At 38.4% G+C, this 19331-nt stretch overlaps 1 protein-coding gene across 6 annotated transcripts in view; it reads left to right on the top strand.

Moving 5' to 3' along the window:
* CENPN (centromere protein N) overlaps positions 1 to 19331 on the top strand; it is a 58336-nt gene that overhangs the window by 14204 nt on the left and 24801 nt on the right. The window contains exons 1-7 of one of the 6 annotated variants that reach the window (XM_043987111.1): positions 19 to 137; positions 3433 to 3636; positions 4203 to 4248; positions 7458 to 7517; positions 9518 to 9594; positions 14973 to 15149; positions 16482 to 16583. In XM_043987111.1, the coding sequence (XP_043843046.1) occupies positions 3466 to 3636; positions 4203 to 4248; positions 7458 to 7517; positions 9518 to 9594; positions 14973 to 15149; positions 16482 to 16583 (633 nt within the window). In that variant the 5' untranslated portion in view covers positions 19 to 137; positions 3433 to 3465. The other 5 variants (XM_043987114.1, XM_043987115.1, XM_043987112.1 and 2 more) reach the window with 5 other exon arrangements.

Consider the following 19331-nt stretch of genomic DNA (forward strand, 5'->3'; position numbering starts at 1 on the left):
TGACTGGCAGTGGGGCGGGTCTTTGTAGACAGCGTAAGCTCCAATTGGTGGAGTTTGAAGGCAAGAGGACGAACCCCGCACTGGCGCGATCCGCGAACGTTATGTCAGCTCAGGAGACCGGAGCTTCTCTACGCTAGGTAAGGTGTAGTGGGGCTGGCACTGAATAACATTGCGAGGAATGTCGGCTGTTGCTCATCAGTCGTGGTCACGGAAGCATGCTGATCTCCGGTGGGAAGTCTGGGGCATTAGAGGTATCCAAGGACTTCTGCCTCCCTCTCACGGAACTGTCCTTTCAGAAATATCCTGGCGCGGCTGGGGCGGAGATTCCTAGGCTGGGTAGTCTTCCCTGCCGCCGCTCCGCTATAGTCATGGCAACCAGACAATGTCGTCTCTTTCTCTCTCTTCCCCTTCCCCACCATTCCTTACACCCTCCCTCTTCCACCCACCTGGCCTGGAGAGCCGCAAGAAGCTGTAGTGGTTGCTTTTTTCCTTCCTGGGAAATCGAGGTTTCTGGGGTCATAGGATAATAGATCTACAGCTGGGAGGGACGTCAGATACCATTTAGCTCAGCCTTCTTAGGATACTGAGGCCCAGGAAAGTTTGGTGACTGGTCCAAGGTCCCACAGTTGTTGTAGGAGTGGAATTTGAACCTAGATCCTTTGATTTTAGAGCTCTTTTCACTCCAACATCCTGCCTATCTTTTGCCTCTTCCCACTGTTGTGGTCTTCCTCAGGAACAGGACAAGGCAGTGTTAAGCTCTGGGAATGTAAGAATAAAAACGGCACCCCCTTGATCCAAGGAAACTTAGATGAACATGGGAATATGATACAAAGAAGCATAATAATAATGGATAACATTTATATAGCACTTTAAAGTTTGCCAAGTGCTCTGCCTATATTTTATCCTTATCAATTGAGGCAAGCTAGGTAGTGCAGCAGATGGAGCTTAGGCCTGGAGTCAGGAAGACCTGAGTTTCAAATTCAGCCTCAGACACTTATTAGCTGTGTGACCTTGGACAAATCACTTAATCTCTGTTAACCCTCAGTTTCCTCAACTGTAAAATGGAGATGATAATAATAGAACCCATCTCCCAGGGATGTTGTGAGAGTAGAATGAGATGGCTATCAAGTGCTTAGCATGGTACCTGACACATAGTAGCACTGTTTGTTCCTTCCCCTTGCCTCCTGGTAACCTTATCGGGGAGGTTCTCCTATTCACATTTACAGATGAGTAAACAGGTGGTTAAAAAAAATTCATCGACTTTCTCATTGTCACATTAGTGAAAGCAAACGAGGCAGAATTTGAACTCAAAGAGTATACAGTTAGTAGGAAGCAAGGAAGGAAACAGGCATTTAAATGACTGAACAACAGAAATGTGCCAAACACTGTGCTAAATGCTGGGGATACAAAAAAAGGCAAAAAAAAAAATCAGTCAAGGAAAATACATTCTCCTAGAGAAGCCAATGTGTTTGAATATATACAAAATATGTGTAAAGTAGATGGAAAGTTGTCAGATAAGGGAAGGTGGAGGTGACCAGAAAGGTCTGCTACAGAAGGTGGGACCTGAGCTGAGTCTCGAAGGAAGCCAGAGAAAACTGGGGAAGAATGGGAAGAGGGGATGGGAATTTCAGGAATAGGGGAGCCAGCCAGTGCAAAATCATAGAAATGAGTATATCATGTGTGGACCTTCAAGTAGGCCTGGGTAGGTTGACTGGAGAGGGTTTGAGTCAAGTGTAAGAAACTGGAAAGGTACTATGGAAAGGGCAAGGTTGTAAGGAACTTTAATGACAAATAGAGGAGTTCGTATAGGGAGATTTGGAGCTCATTGAGGGAGATTGGTAGGGTAATGTAGTAAGACCTACGTCTTGGAAAAGTAACCTTGGCAGCTAAGTGGAATTTGGATTGGAGTAGGGACAGACTTGAGGCAAAGATGACTGTTGAAATTATCCAGGAAAGAGATAGAGAGGGCCTTAATTAGAGCTGTGGCTGTGTGAAGGAAGAGAGAGATGTGACAGCTGACCTATGGGAGTTAATGAGATCACTAAGTTAAATAATGATAAATAATAATTAGTACATCGACTAATAATAATAACAGCCCATAAAGGTTTTTAACCTGGGGTCTATGAACTTGTGGTATTAAAAATATTTTGACAACCATTTTAATATAATTTGTTTTATGTTTTTAAAAACATTATTCTTGGGGCAGCTAGGTGTCGCAGTGGATAGAGCACCCACCCTGGAGTCAGGAGTACCTGAGTTCAAATCCGGCCTCAGACATTTAACACTTACTAGCTGTGTGACCCTGGGCAAGTCACTTAACCCCAATTGCCTCACTAAAAATTAAAAAAAAAACCAAAACATTATTCTGAGAAGTTCATAGGTTTTGCCAGTTTGCCAAAGGGATGTATGACACACACAAAAAAGGTTAAAAACCCTTAGTATAAAGGGAGAAGAGAAGAAGACAGCACAGATCCTTAGAGGACACCAATGGTTAGTGGATATTATGGATGATGACCACAAAGCCAAAAAGGGATCTGAGAAGGATCAGTCAAACAGAAGGAGAACCAAGAGAGAGCAGAATCATGAAAACCTAGAAAGGAGTGAGTATCCAGGAAGAGAAGGTGATCAGTAATATCAAAGGCAACAGAGAGGTCAAGAAGGATGAGGACTTAGAAAAGATGCAGCAATTCAGAGACCATTGGTAATGTTTGAGTAGTTTTAGTTGAATGAAGTAGGAAGTCATAATACAGAAAGTTTAGAATTGAGTGAGAGGGGAAGTGGAGGCGCCAAATATAGACAGATAGGATAGACATGGGGTATTTGTGTAGGCAGCAGGGAAAGAGCCAGTAGATGTCTAGGGATTCAGTGCTATCATAAGGGAGCCAGGTCTTAAGTGAATACTCAAAGATGGAAGGAGTTAGAAAAGAAAAGGTTTAAAATGAAAGCAAGTTTGTTAATTAGGAAGTAGGCATTCCAGAGAGCACACAGTAGACAATTGGGCAGATTTGGAGAGGAATGTGGCAGGTTGGGAGTGAGGGATAGAGCGGTTGAGGATGGGGAACAAGGTTTGTACATAGACAGCCAGAGATTCAGAATCACTGGGATGAGGAACATGAGGGGAGGTGGAAGTATGCGAGCCATTGAGGACTGAGTACAGGCAGAATATCAGTGAAGATTGTCCACTAAGGCACAGAATGTTTCCAATCTGCCTTGCTGGAAGAATTATTGAAGTGTATATGTTTTATTCAGGTTTTATATTCTTTCACACATGCACCTGAAAAAAATGGGTAATACAATAGTGTGACAGAACGTCTAGAGATCCTTTGAGTGAGACTTAAATGTTTTGGAGCGAACCCTAAAGATCAGTTGCTAAATAATTGTGGGTTAAAATTTTCCAAATGATGTCATTTTTTAACCTATTATATTTTATAGATAATAGCACCTCCTTTTTGAAGTGTCAGAGGAATGGATGAGATTGTTGCTGAGTTTATCAGGAGGACTGTCCTGAAAATCCCAGTTGCTGAAATAGTGAAAATCCTGACTATATGGAACTTTCTTCCAGAAAGTCAACTGAAGAACATAAACCTTCGACAATGCAAGGAAGATATCTCTCAGGACGTGGTTGAGCTTTGTAAGGTGATAATATTTAAAATTATTAGCTCTGTGACGACATAGGTGAGGTAAATTGAATGGTGCAAAAACTACCAACTTAAAAATTAGTTTTCCTAGTGTTACCAAAAGACAATAGTAGAGCCAAGAATAGGACAATTTATGAGTATCACAATGAAATCTTTATATATAAATTCATATGTTTACAATACCATGTTACCATGACAAGGATGTAAATTATAATTATTAACCACTTAGTAGGGATTTGGAAGTTGTAAGGGATTTTGTTTTGTTTTGTTTTGTTTTTGGCATGTGAATACATCAGTCGTAACCTATTTAGTTATGTCTCTGATATACCAAGTAATATAAATAAGTGTACTCAAAATATTAAAACAGTGGCCAGGCATTGAGTTTGGTGGGAGAGAGGTTGAATATATAGGTATGTTGGGGATAAGATGGAGAGAAAAGAAGGTTTAGAAACTGCATGAAGAGTAAAATAAATACTAGTGATTTTTAAAGATCTAGTTCATGTGCTATGAATGAGAGAATCAATCTGACACTATTTTCTCCAAATTCTCTACTTTGTCTTTTAGAAGAAAGGTGCAAGTATGAAAGAAGCTGCAATTTTAGACATAATTTGTAAGTTACATGGATTTTGACAACTTAATTGTGTTTTAAATGTATCCATTTGATATTTCTTGATTTAATATTTAAACAGGAATTCAAAAGTATTTTCTTTGGTTAATAGCTAGCATTTATGTAGTACTTTAAGGTTTGCAAAGTACTTTACAAATTTCTCATTTTATTCTTTCAACAACCCTGGAAGGTAAATGTTATTGTTACCCTCATTTTACAGATAAGGAAACTGAGTTTAAGCAGTTAAGACTTTTAACTTGAGTCTTCCTGACTTCAGGTCCGGCATTCTGTCCTCTGGCGCCATCTAGTGGCCTCTAGTTGGTACTATCTGCTATGCTGGTTAGTATTTTCCCAAGAATTTGTTCTGTTTTTATCACGGATTGGATGACTTCTTTAGCTCCATTTTTCTATCACTGACCATACTTAACATTTCCTCTTTTGTGATTTTCAGTCAGTGCTTAGAGGGGACTTAGGTAAAGTGTGAACTTCAGGTCAGGAAATCCTACCTCAGACACTTGCTTTTGAGAGACCATGGGCAAATCACTTAACCTCTCTATAAAATGGAGATGGTAACAGGATCTACCTCACAAGACTGTTGTGAAGATAAAATCAGCATATGTGAAGTACTTTGCAAACCTTAAAGCATTATATAAATGCTTACAATAATTACTTTTATTTTAGTAGGCAAGACCTGGCTCAGGCCAGGCCAAGTATGGCAGGTTTGAGACTGAAACAAAGAGATACTTGTAATCCATTTAACAGTTAACAAAAAGAAGTTTATTTACTCATAGTAGAGAAAGGACATTCAGAGCAATGAAAGGATATTCATTGGGGATAAAGCATTGATTCAGCTGGCCACAGTTTGCTGATGCTGACTGGTAGTTTAGAGCCCCAGACAGGGGCCATTGGCTTTTCTGCTCTGGTGACCTGGAAGCTACATTAACAACCCAAGCCTTATTCCCTTTATCTAAGTAAATCTTGAAGAAACTTTTAATGAATTTTAAGGAAAAACTAGCTTAACTTTCATGAGGTAGAGCCTTGAGAAAGCCAGCCTGTCCCACATGGCAGGAGACTATGGTAGACTTTACTCTTATAGCAGGTCTCCACTACAGCCTATCTAGGCTCTCTAAATCTGTATTATTTCATCTTCTTTCCATCACATGAAAACATCTTTTTCTTCTTTGTAAAAAAAACTTCAACAACAAAACTTTGACTTATGATCCAAACCAGAGATACTTTTTTTTTTCTTTGCAGGGCAATGAGGGTTAAGTGACTTGCCCAGGGTCACACAGCTAGTAAGTGTCAAGTGTCTGTAAACCAGAGCTTCTTAAACTTTTTCCACTCGCAACTCCTTTTCACCTGAGATATTTTTATGCAACTCCAGGTATTTAGATACATAAAATAGGTGTACATATTTTACAACTGCCAAATTTTTCACAGTCCCCACATTCAGTTATGTGATCCTGTGTGGGGTCTTGACCCACAGTTTAAGAAGCTTTGATCTAAACAATTCTAGTTGTAACATTTTTTTCAAAAACTAAAAAGTTTTCTAAAACCAAAACTAAAACTAAAAATCTTTGCTTACTGCGACTTTTTAAAATGTCAAAATATCTATTACAAACTGTTCAATGACTGATATAGACACCCTGAGTATAGGTAGTATACTAACTGGTTTGTTTGTTTTTCCAAGTTTCATCATTGGCATCAAAAGCCAAAATGGGCAAAAAGTTTTAAAATATAAATGATTTAGCATATTTTGCTTCTTAAAAATTCCTCAAAACCTATGAAAGATATATTACACTCTGAACATGAAAATCCTTATTACAGTAACCCTTTACTTATCAGCCAAACTCAGAAACAAAAAAAACTAAAGTAGTATATGAAGTCTCTGAATAGACAAAATAGATACCATAGCGTCTATGTCATAAAGTTCAGACATTGTCCAAAGGAAGAGTCCTTAGACAAATAACTCTTGAGACCATTTATTCTTACTGTACTGACAGTTTCAAAGAGCTTCATGATAGCCCAAAGCCATAAATTTAATGGGCCTATTAGAAGCAGATATACTGACAGCCACAAGTAATAGCTAATGGAAGGAGTCAGAAAAACTACAGAAAGCAGATGAGATTTTAAAGAGCAAAATAGTGGAGTCTTTTTATTCCAGGAGCAAACCTCCCTACCATAAAGGCTCACCCTCTGAGCTTATCATTGCTTTAATGTATAGTATAACAACAATATTGGGCAGGTAGGTGGCAAAGTAGATAGAACACCAGGCCTGGAGTCAGGAAGACCTGATTTCAAATCTGGCCTCAGACACTTATTAGCTGTATGACTCTGGACAAGTCATTTAACCCTGTTTGCCTCAGTTTCTTCATCTATAAAATGAGCTAGAGAAAGAAATGGCAAATCACTCCAAGAAAACCTCAAATAGGGTCATAAAAAATCAGACACAACTTGAAATGACTGAACAACAACAAAAATAACATGTTTTTATTGATGACTCTGAGTTACAATTTTTAAAAGGGCAAGGTATAATCAATGAACTCTTTCTAAGAAAGCAGGAAAATGTATAATCTATCTTAGAAGAATTTCCCCAATATATAGTTAAAGAAAACCAAGTTTCTTAAACTGATAATCTTCATTTATCTAGAAGACTCAGTTATCTCAAATAGATAATTCTCAGAGCCATTAGATAAATAAGATATTGCCATTTTTGCTGTAATTTTGATATAAACCTGCTATTATTAAAATTTTCCAAAACAACTATATGAAAATGGAATAAATAGGAACTCATATTTACTTGACACTTTAAATTTACCTTCCTCAAAATAACATGAGATAGCATTCATCTCCATTTTACTCATGAAGGAGTCCAAGTCCAACAAGGTCACAGGACTTAATCAGCCACTCAGTCTCATCAATGTTTGGGTGGGATCTTGAGTCCAGGTCTGACTCTTAAGATCAGTGCTTTGAGATGTTTAAGAATAAACAAATATTTTGTCATAGGAAATAACACTTATTCTTTTTATTTGCTCAAAATAGTTTAAAATTATTTGTGCAGAGCATATATTTTCAGGAAAGACTGATATGTATAACAAATTACATATAACTTGTTTTATTCTTTCAGAAAAAATAGATTATTCAGGACCAAATTATTTTCAGACTTGTAATAGAATTCAATTCTCTCTCCCCTCCCACCCCACCCTTTTCAGATCATCAGACTTATCAAACCAAGAAAATTTGGATTGTTTATAAAATGACTAAAGCCCCAGGTATGTGATATTGCAGTCCTAGACTAAAGAATTGTCTTTGATATGTCAGGTATTTAAAATTAAACTGCATGGTCTTTGGAAATGTGTGTTCTCAAAATTAACTAATCACCTCTTTGTAGGAAGATAAATGAGTACGAAGGTACCATGGGGGTGGTTTAATAATAGTAGTGTTTGTGTGATTTGTTAGTTATGCTTTTTGGAATAGCACAAAATGGTTAGCTTGTAAATTCTTTGCGAGGGTATTTCCTGAAGTCAGCAGTTTCTGTCTGTCCCTGTTGAATAAAGTATAAATCAGTAGCTCATTCAGATTTACACAAAAGAAGACCAATAGCCTAAAATGAAATAATTGGGAGAGCAACAGTCCAAAGAAGGCTACAACCAGGAATGTTATCAGAACCTGGGATGGGATGCAGGGTTTTGTCCATACCAGTGTTTCTCCATGTGTCAGCAAAAACTATGAGATTTGTGAGGGGGTGAAGAGTCCTGGGAGGGAAGCAGCTGGTTCTCATTTAACCTTGAATAGCTGATAGCATATCAAGTGACTTTCCCATCTCTGATTGTTGTAGGCAATGAGCAAGATATTAGGGATTAAATAAGGAGTACATACAACCATGAAGTATGGAAATTTCTAGATTATAACAAGAGGAGGATTGCTATCTAAGCTGTGATGCTATTCTAAGTACCCTCTAGACACTAAGTATACATAGAAACACATGCATGCATATACACAAAACAGATATCAGATAATCTTAGGCTGAAGGTATTAACGACTGGGGGGTCCAGAAGAGAACTTAGGCGGTTCAGCTAACTGTGTAAGGACACCAGGGGCTCCCAAGAGGTAGAAATTGAGCATAAGTGCATTTCAGGTATGGGTATAGTCAATAAAAAGACCTGGAGTTGGGACATCATTTGTGAGATATGGCAGAAAGACTAGTTTTATCAGACCAAAAAAAGCACATGGAAGAGAGGAATATGTAGGTTGGAAAGGTAGGATGGCACCGGAAGAGTTTATATTTGATCCTTGGGGTAAAAGGGACTCACTGGAGTTTATTGAATAAGGGGATGACGTAGTCAGATCTGTGCTTTCTGAAAATCATATTTGATGGCTTTATGAAAGATGGATTGAAGTAGGAGGGAGACTTGAGGCAGGACACAAATTAGACTATTGAAATAGAACAGTTGAGAGGTAATGAAGGAATTGAACTAGAGTGGTGGATTGTGAGTGGAGAGGAGAGGATGTATGTGAAAGATGTTATGGAGGTAAAACAAAATATGGCAACTGTGGTTATATGGCATGAGGGAGGGTGAATGGTGTTACTCTTGACCAAAAATAGGGAAGTTTGAGAGAATGAGAAGATTATGGGTTCTATTTTGGACATGTTGAATTTGAGATGCCTGCTGAACCTCTACTCCAAAATTACCAAAAGGCAGTTAGTTGTTAATGAACGATTAGAGATTGGAGAGAGACACAAGGTCTGGATAGATAGATAGATAGATCTGATGTTATCTTTATAGCATTGACAGACCCATGGAATTTTTCATCAAATGGAAGAATATGAGAGAAAAAAGAGCAGAGTTGTAGGGTACACTCACAAGTAAAGGGCATGCCATGGATGGTGATTCAGCAAAAGGAAACTGGGGCTGCTAGGTGGTGCAGTGGATAGAGCACTGGCCCTGGAGTCAGGAGTACCTGAGTTCAAATCCGGCCTCAGACACTTAACACTTACTAGCTGTGTGACCCTGGGCAAGTCACTTAACCCCAATTGCCTCACTAAAAAAAAAAAAAGGAAACTGAGAAGAAAAGGTCCCATAGGTAAGAAGAGACCCAAAGGAGCTGTTTCATGAAATCCAGAGAGGAGAGTACAGCTAGAAAATGAATGTGGTCCTCAGTGTCAGGTGATAATAAGAGACGTCCAGAAGGATGAGTCTTTTGCCCTACCCAACAGTCATCTTACTCTCACACTTTGTGGCTGTTCAGTTCTTTTCATTGTCACTGACAGGTGAAGAGGTTGACCTTTCTGATATGGAAGAGTTTAAAGATTCTTTTAAGAAAGTTCTTCAAAGAGCCTTAAGAAATGTAAGTCATATTAATGAATTGGAGGATATTTATGCTCTTATATTTTGTTCATTCTTGTTATAAAGATTAGTTATACCTCTCAGATGCCATGTTGTACTATATTATCAAGCAGATGTCTTTGGTCTGAAAGTCTTCCTCATTCCATTCTGTCTTCCACTTGTAATTCATGTCATGATTGTTTTTCCTTTTTTCATAGCCCCTTTAGAATCATCTGGTATCTTTTACACACATTAGTTATTGGAATCTCCAGTAGCTCCTATAAATTTCTCTGTCTTCTTTTCTTAAATCTGTTTTCTACCATGTGCAGAAAAATATTTTTCCTTCCCTTTTAAGAAAATTTTGACCCATATATGTCATAAATGTGTTCAGATTACATTTCTGAAACACTTTTGCTCTTCTTTTTAAACTCACCCTTGTCAAAAAGCCTGTTAAGAATATACCGGGGCAGCTAGGTGGCGCAGTGGATAGAGCACCGGCCGTGGAGTCAGGAGTACCTGAGTTCAAATCCGGCCTCAGACACTTAACACTTACTAGCTGTGTGTCCCTGGGCAAGTCACTTAACCCCAATTGCCTCACTAAAAAAAAAAAAAAAAGAATATACCAAGGATTGGGGGCAGCTAGGTGGCACAGTGGATAAAGCATCGGCCCAGGATTCAGGAGTACTTGAGTTCAAATCCGGCCTCAGACACTTGACACTTACCAGCTATGTGACCCTGGGCAAGTCACTTAACCCCCATTGCCCCGCAAAAACAAAGAATATACCAAGGATTGAAGGAATTGAGATGGGGGGCAGCTAGGTGGCACAGTGGATAAAGCACTGGCTCTGAATTCAAGCGGACCTGAGTTCAAATTCGGCCTCAGACACTTGAGACTTTACTAGCTGTGTGACCCTGGGCAAGTCACTTAACCCTCATTGCCCCGCAAAAAAGAAAAAGAAAAAAAAAAAGAATTGAGATGGCTACCCCTCCTAGATTATAGGTAGGGAAACCGAACAACATTTCTCCTTTATAAATTCCCTCACTGTCATTAAAGATTTGTACAGACACCCTATCCATATTGGTAATAACACTAACTGGATATTTCCAGAGAGTTTCTTATTAAATTGAACATAAGTGACTAATTGATCTTCTAGTTCTCAAAAAGAAAAGTAACCTGGTAGCCATGTTCCTACTGAAATCTATATGTAACTGAGATATCTCTATACAGTCTCTTTCCTTTCATTCTCAGTTAAAGGCAGATGTGATGGGTAGGAATAGTTGTCTGTTGGACTCTAGACAAAGATAATCTTCAGTGACTTCTGACTTCCCTTTTCCATGCCCTTGTCACTTCTTGGACATGTTCCTTTTAGGTACTTTGAGTCATAGAATGTTAGCCTTGGAAAAATCTCATTTTAGATATGAAGTAACTGAGGCCCATAGATACCCAGAATAGGTGGTAAAAAAGATAAAAGTGGGGGGAGAGAGAAAAGCAAGGGAACAAGCATTTATTAGGTTCTGGCTATGTACCGGGAACTATGTTAAGAGCTTTACAAATATGATCTCATTTGATCCTCACAAGTCTGGTCTTCCTGACCATTTTGCCACGTAGCTGCCTTAGCTGGTAGAAACAGAATAAAAATTGAAGTCTCTTAACTCTTACTCTGGGATACTCTTCTGTTTTCTAATCAAAGCAGGAAGGCATTTGACTTCAGTACTTTAAACTTGCCTGATATGTTATACTTTAGTGTGAATGGGGTTTATTTATTCTGCTTCATTTCTTGAGCATTTGCAATTTATGCCTCTTATATTGATTTATCTTTTAGATAAATCTTTATGTTTTCTCCTGTTAAAAATTTTTTAGGCTTGCAACTTATAGGCAGTTGTAGGGAGGGAGAAGGCCTTTCTGTTGCCCCCCAAATCAAACTAATACTGCTTTTTAGTCTGACTCTGGAAATAACCACTTTTCTTTTTTAGATGACTTGAGGGGAGGGGTAGAAGAGTGGGGAAGAAGTTAGAAGGGATAATCTCTGATCTCTTCCCCCAAGGTAACCAGTTCAACAATCCAAGAAATATTTATTGACAACTAAGTATAGATAACTGTAATAGAATGGTATGATAGGAAATTTGGATATGACATGGTCATCTACTGAAGTTCCTTTTGTGTTTCCACGGATAAAAGTGCACCCCACTATAGCTGCCAAAAGCCTGGCCTCAGCTTTCCCTGAACCTGGAATTCTCATTCATTAACTCTTCTTGTGCCCTAGTAATATTAGGCACCAAAGAGCTAGTGCCTGATCTTATTGTGCCCTCTCCAATTTTATTAACTCTGAGTTGGACCTACCCTTAAAAGTTGTCTTCCCTAATTAGAACATCCTTAATATTCTAGCCTGGAGTTTGGGGGCACATGGAATAATGACTATTAGGAGTTAGAATCAGGCCCTGTGTGTTTATGATTTGGGTAAACTTTATATGTTTTACAGAAAATTATATTGATGCCCATTATAACTATTAGAGAATCTACAAAGAAATGAAAAAGTTAAAATTGGTTTGACTGTGTAAAGGTGATACCGCTATTTACAGCCATTTATGTGAATTGCTTGCTGTTTATATCTAGAGTATACCATAAAAATGATTATGCATCACTAAATATAGCAGATTAACTTGTAAATTTTATAGTTGATTAGGGCACTAAATTTTAAAACTTTATTAATGCTTGATCTTCCATTTGTATACATGATCTTACTTTGATCTTTATAGTAGCCATCTAAAGAAGGCTAAACAGTTATTTTCTGCATTTCATTTATAAGGAAACTGAAGCTCAGAGAAGATAAATGATTTACCCAAAGTCATATAGCAAGTGAGTGGCAGAGATCAGAGTCATGGCAGAGAGAACAATCAGCAGACTATTGCAATTGTCCAGGCATGAGGTGATGGCTTACATAAGGGTAGTGGCACTGTCAAGGAGAGAAGAAGATCTACATAAAAAATATTATGAATGTAAAATGAATAGGCCTGGGCAGGATGAGAGTGAGGAGTTGACAGCTTTTAAAAGAGTATGTGAATTCTATATTGGCCAAAGTAACTGACTTGAAGATAGGATGTGCAGAAGTAATTGAAGGATCCTAACTATCATAGAAAATGATATTAAATTTAATAGCCTGAAAACCATACTGTAGGCCTTATTTTCTTTCACATCTGTATTTTTAAATAGAATAAAATATTCTAGAAGTTTTGATAACTGAAGGCATATTAATAATTGATTTATTCCACAGATTGCCTACAGAGAAAAACTCTGAGCTCAAAACTGCAGGCATGTTGTGATTAAATTGCAGAATTTCATAGAATTTGAACATTAGAAAGGACCTCAGCAGCCATCTAGCCCAACCTGTCCCTGAAAAGAATACTCACTGTTTTAAGTGTGAAACAACATTTAGCTGTTTGTTGTTGGGCAGCTGCAAATTGCCTCTTTTACTATAGACTCCTGTTTCTCACAGCTACCACCCAAGAAATTCCTACCCTCCTATCCCCCTTTCCCTGGGCAGCAGCCAGGTGACAACAGTGGATAGAATGCTCTGTCTGGAGTTTGGGAGACTCATCTTCCTGAATTCAAATGTGGCCTTGGACACTTATTAGCTGTGTGACCCTGGGCAAGTCACTTAATCCTGTTTGTCTCAGTTTCCTCATCTGTAAAATAAGCTGGAGAAAGGAAATGGCAAACCACTCCAGTGTCTTTGCCAAGAAAACCCCAAATGAGGTCACAAAGAGTTAGACATTACTGAAAAGACTAAACAACAACAACAGCATAAATTAAGCAGCCTAAGAGAGGTTAGGGACTTGCCCAGTGTCACACAATGTAAGACATGTCTGAGGTAAGATTTGAAGCTGGTTCTTCCTGACTCTAGTTCCAGTATTCTATCTGCTATGCCACCTAGCTGCCTCCAAACTTAAAACTAGTTGCCCCAAACTTGTTGAATTGAAAGTATTCTTGTTTTGGCTTTCTCTTTCCTTCTGTAAGAGTTCAGGGTAGAAACTGACTCATTCAGAAGATTACCACTGATGGTAAACCTATCCAAAAAATGTTTTTTGAGACTGAGCCTCCCTATCCCAGGATGGGGATGTAATGGGTACTCATAGGCCTGACTCCACCTCTGCTCAGCCCTTTGGCTTTGACTTGCTAATACTGACCTGGGTCACTCCTTATGCAGTGCCTCACCCCCACCCCCACCCCGGAGTTTTAATACCAAACTTAGTTTGGGAAATTTATTGGCTTTAGACATGCAGCTCAGGACTCTCAAACTTGAGAATTCCACCAGGCTTGGCTAAGCAACTTGCTGGTTTGGTTGATAGAATGTTGGGCCTAGAGTCAGAAAGACCTAAATTCAACTCTGTCCTCTGACACTTACTGGGTGACGCCAGCCAAGTCACTCAACCTCTCTTTGCCTCAGCTTCCTTATCTTTAAAATGGGGATAATAATAGCACCTACTTCTCGGGGTTGTTAGGAGGATAAAATGAGAATAATATTTGTAAAGCACTTTGAAAATCCAAAGCTATACAAGTGCTACCTAATTAGCTTAAGGCTAATCAGCAGGGATTACAGGTGTGGGTCACCATGCCCAGCTAATTTTTATTCAAATTCTCCCATAAAACAAAAACAACAGAATTTTACTTTTTTGAAGCAGAAAATTAGTGGCCATGTCTATGATTTCTGTAAAATTAGTAATTCTTAAGGATCAGAGAATGAGTTAAAGTATAGCTCGAGGTAGTATGTTTGTTACTACACAGAAACCTTGCTTTGAGACTATTTTTTAATAAAGTCAGATTGGGGCTTAATTATTGAATTACCAAAACAGACCTCATTAAAAAGCCATTTTCTTATAAAATAATACTGCAATTTATACTTCGAATTCCTGAGCAATGGGAGGTGGAAAGGTGGTTTGGCTCTGAATCTAGTCTAAAGACACTTATTAGCTGTGTGACTTTAGGCAAGTCACTTAATCTTTTTATGCTTATCTGTAAAATGGGGAAAAGCACCTATCTCCCAGGGTTGCTGTAAGGATCAAATGATATAATATTTATAAAGCCCTTAGCATAGTTCCTGGCACATAGAAGGCACTTGATAAATGCTTATTCCCTTCTTTTTCCCCTTCACACAAAAGGCTAAGAACCCCTATTCTAGGTAAATATATGAAAAGAATTGTCTATAGTTATCATCATCTTGTTTCCAAAGATTCCCCAAAGACTATGGGATGACTTGTAGTAGTCAAGTTGATGTCCTTGAGAAAGAGAAGAAAATAACACTGAATTTTAGTGTGTCCAAAAGCTTTAGTAACCTTATAGAAAATGCTATTGTAACCAATTGAATTATATTTAATAAAACAATTTAAATTTTGTTCAATAAGGTGCATATCAGCTTCAGAGACTGTGAGGATAATGCAGTATGGATTCGAATTGCCTGGGGAACACCTTACATGAAACCAAATCAGTACAAAACTACATATGTGGTGTATCATTCCCAAACTCCTTTTGTCTTCGTCTCTCATGGCCGTATTAAGAAATACATTCCAGAGCTCTGGCAGGTATGGACTGTCTTACCAAGCTAAAGGTTTGCATCATCATTCCTTAAGGGTCTGTGATACCAAATGGGCATGTGGCTAGAGAAACCAATGATTTTTCTTCACTACAAACAAGTGATAATTGTGGCATAATCACTGTTCAACACCTGTTCTGTCTCCCAGAAGCCTCTCCAGGTCTAACTATACCAGATTACTTTGTCAATTACTGCTTCCCAGCACCTGTGCTCTACCATTTCAGGTTATACTTTCGTGAGGCTTTATAGGTTTACTGCATTATGATCATAAGCACAAGAATCTTCCTTTAGATTAAAAAAAAAATTTAGGGAGCAGCTAGGTGGTGCAGTGGATAGAGCACTGGCCCTGGAGTCAGGAGTATCTGAGTTCAAATCCAGCCTTAGACACTTAACACTTACTAGCTGTGTGACCCTGAGCAAGTCACTTAACCCCAATTGCCTCACTTTAAAAAAATAATAAATTATTTTTTCCCCTTCAGATTTTTAACCAAAAATAAGCAGTTCAAATGCTATAATGTATATTTTGCATATGGCTTTGCAGGGCTGTATTTTAGCAAGGATCACAATTATTGTTGAATTAACTTTGCTTCAGGATCTCAATGATTCTTGCTATTTAAGTGCTGGTTATTTGAACTTAGACTGTTATTTCTACTGTAGTTTTCTAATTTCATCCTCCCAAATTGGGGGGAGAGGGTATTGAACAGTAGCTTAGAAATGTACACTTTCTTTCTGATATTATGAAAGAAATTACTATTGCAAGTGTCAGACATTTGTTGTAGTTCATGTAATTGATGTCGTATGAGTGCTTATTAGCTGCTTTTGAGTGTTAACCTTGCTATCAGTTGTAGTGCTTTAAGATTTATAAAATGTTTTTCCCCACACAAAAACCCCATGAGGTAGGTAGTGTAAATATTATTTGTAGAGGATGAAATAAATACTCAAAAAATTTAGATGACTTGCCCATGGTCACATAACTAGTAATCATTAGCATTCAAACTTGAACTTAGGTTTTCTGACTCCTGATTTCTTTTTCTAGTATACCAAACTGTTGATCAAACCGTTTCTCCTCCTCCCTCCTACCCCTCCACTGAGTTTTTTTTTTTTGAATGGTGTAGAACACTATAACATTCTATAGATTTTAGGCAAATTATATATCCATAGTTATAGGATTCATTCAGAAGCCATCCATTTTAGGTTACATATTCCCAAAGTTTTCCCTTGTTTAGTGGAAAACATTGATTATTTAAAATCCTATTTACTTTTGCAAATGTAAACACAATGGGACAGCAATCTTAATAGTTTTGCTTATTTTCATCTCAAGGCACTGATGACTGCTGGCAATTACCAGAAGATCCAACAAATGGAACTCCGAAGTATATATCTGGATTCTCTTAAGGCAATTGTTTTTAAACAGTATAATCAGGTGAGCCATTCGGTATATCTCTTCAAATTTAAGTTTTGTTTCAGGCCTGATCAAAAGCAATCTAGTAGGTGGGAGAATTCACCTTTTCCAAGAGCAGATTGCATTATATATATTTTTGGGGGGGGGAGGGGGACCGGACAATGAGGGTTAAGTGACTAGCCCAGGGTCACACAGCTAGTGTCAAATGTCTGAGGCCAGATTTGAACTCAGGTCTTTCTGAATCCAGGGCCAGTACTTTATCCACTTTGCCACTTAGCTGCCCTTGCATTATGTATTATTGACCTAGTAAAGTAGATAGCATTTCAGTAAACAAAATAGTTTCCTAACATGTGTTATCATCTAGGCATTCAGAGACTGATTTTAATTGATCATTAGCTATTAGAAGAGGTTCCTTTTTTTTTTTGTGGAATGTGGGAAATATCCACAAAAAAGCTCTTTTAATTAGGTTGTATTAACTCTTTACTAGTAGAATTAACAGTGTAGAAGTGACTACAGTCATTTGACCTACATGCTTTTGCATTAATTACATTCTTTTTACAAACTATTGTGTCCAGTTTTTAGTGTTATATTCTTTGGGAGGATAAGCTAGGTTACTTGGTGATACATTGCAGGATTTAAAAAAATTATTTCTTCTTCAAAATTACTTAATTGGATTTTATTCTCACTTAATTTTGAGGGGGGAAAAGCCCTCATGAATTACCTGTTATTTGTGAGTTAACTTTTTTATGCCAAAAGTATGTCAGTTCATTGAGACTATGGTAGGTCTGCTTTGTTTATCTGTGATTTCTTGGATATGTGGTAACACTGTACCCAAGATTTTGGCACACAATAGGCACTTAATAGATGCTTGTTAAATGAATGTGTTTTAATTATTAGGAAACAAAAAGCATCATAAGATTTATATCTTTAAGAAACCTGAGAGATTGAGTCCAATCTCTTCATTTTGTAAATGCAGAAACTTAGGCGTGTCAAGATAAAGTCACAAAGTCACAAAGATAGTCACTAGCAGAGCTGATATTTGAACCCAACCTGTATAACTCCATATCCAGTGTTATTTCCATGATCTCAAAAGCGTCTCTCTGAAAACCGGCAGTTCATCCATAGGAACCAGTATTAAGGAGTTAAAAATATGATTGGTTTTCCTCAAAAAAGATCTCCTTTGAAATCTTTTTTGAAGATTGTGGGAAGATGGCCATAACTGAGGGCTAGGATAAAGAGGATCCCAGATTCCCAGATAAAGGGGATTCCTCAGAGGCCCCCCAGGGGGACTTTGAGATGTACCATTCTACTAAGAAGTAGAAAGAATCATCAAAGACTTCCTCACCCAACCCATGATCCAGTAATAGATAAAATGGGACAGGTCAAGAACAAAAAGGTGGAGATCCCTGGAATCTTTGGGATAGTTCTCTCATTCCTTGCTTGAGCCTTACAGTAACTAATCAAAACTTTCTCTAAGCCTTTATCTGGCTGTCTGAGCCTAACTTCTAGGGAGAATCCAGTGCATCATTCTAAACTGTGAGATAAACAAAACCTGAGGCCAGGCAGTCTTTACAGTTCCAAGAAGAGAGAGCAGCTTTCAGGGATTTCTAGGCAAGGTTCAGCATGGCACCTGTGGCCTTAGCCAAGCTGTGATGACAGAAAGGCTTTAGGAAAAATCCAATAACAGCCTCTGAAGCCTGTGGTGGGAACACAGCACAGGAGTATCCTCTGAGCCCAGCAACAAAAGGAAAGGACCTCAGGCAAAGCCTACAGCAGATAGAACAGATAGAACCCTATGATCAGAAGGTCTGTCCACTCCCACCTCTTAACCCCCACCATGAGCAATGCAAGGAAAGCTCTGAACACCGTGAGGAATACCTTGGTTTGAGAGATGCCCATGAGGTAAACTCCAAAGAGAATAACAAGTCTAGGTAAAGCCTAGAAAAAATGTCCCAGCCACAGGGACTTCAGCAATACCTGGAGGAAACTAAATAAGAGATATAAAATAGAATTAGGTAGGAAAGAATGGCAAGGGAGCTTGATCCTTTTTTTTTTTTTTTTGGTGAGGCAATTGGGGTTAAATGACTTGCCCAGGGTCACACAGCTAGTAAGTGTTAAGTGTCTGAGGCCGGATTTGAACTCAGGTACTCCTGAATCCAGGGCTGGTGCTCTATCCACTGCACTACCTAGCTGCCCCAGCTTGATCCTTAGAACAGAACTCACTCAAAAACTGAATGCTTTAAAAATTAGAATAGGCCAGTCAGAAAAGAATGACTTGATAAGAAATATCAAAATAAGACTCAAAGAATGAATGAATAAATGAAGCATTTATTAAGCACTTACTATATGCAAAACATTTTGCTAAATGCTGGGGGTTCAAATAGAAAAGTAAGACAGTCCTTGTTCTCAAGGATTTTACATTCTGATAGTGGAGACAACGCATATGAAAGGTTTCAACTACAATTTAGATGGAAAGGTTCCATGTTCATTGCGGTACATTGGCAAAGCAGATGCTAGTGTTCTTTCTTTTCTGTCATTTCCATTTGTAAAAAATAAATCAGGGGATAGCTAGGTGGCTCAGTGGATAAAGCACTGGCCTTGGATTCAGGAGGACCTGAGTTCAAATCCAGCCGCAGACACTTGGCACCTACTAGCTGTGACCCTGGGCAAGTCACTTAACCCCCATTATTCCACACCCTCCCCCCCAAAAAAAGAAACATTAAAAATAAATCAGTTACTGGGGCAGCTAGGTGGTGCAGTGGATAAAGC

This window comes from Dromiciops gliroides, chromosome 2 (genome assembly GCF_019393635.1).
Source record: "Dromiciops gliroides isolate mDroGli1 chromosome 2, mDroGli1.pri, whole genome shotgun sequence".
Taxonomy (NCBI): domain Eukaryota; kingdom Metazoa; phylum Chordata; class Mammalia; order Microbiotheria; family Microbiotheriidae; genus Dromiciops; species Dromiciops gliroides.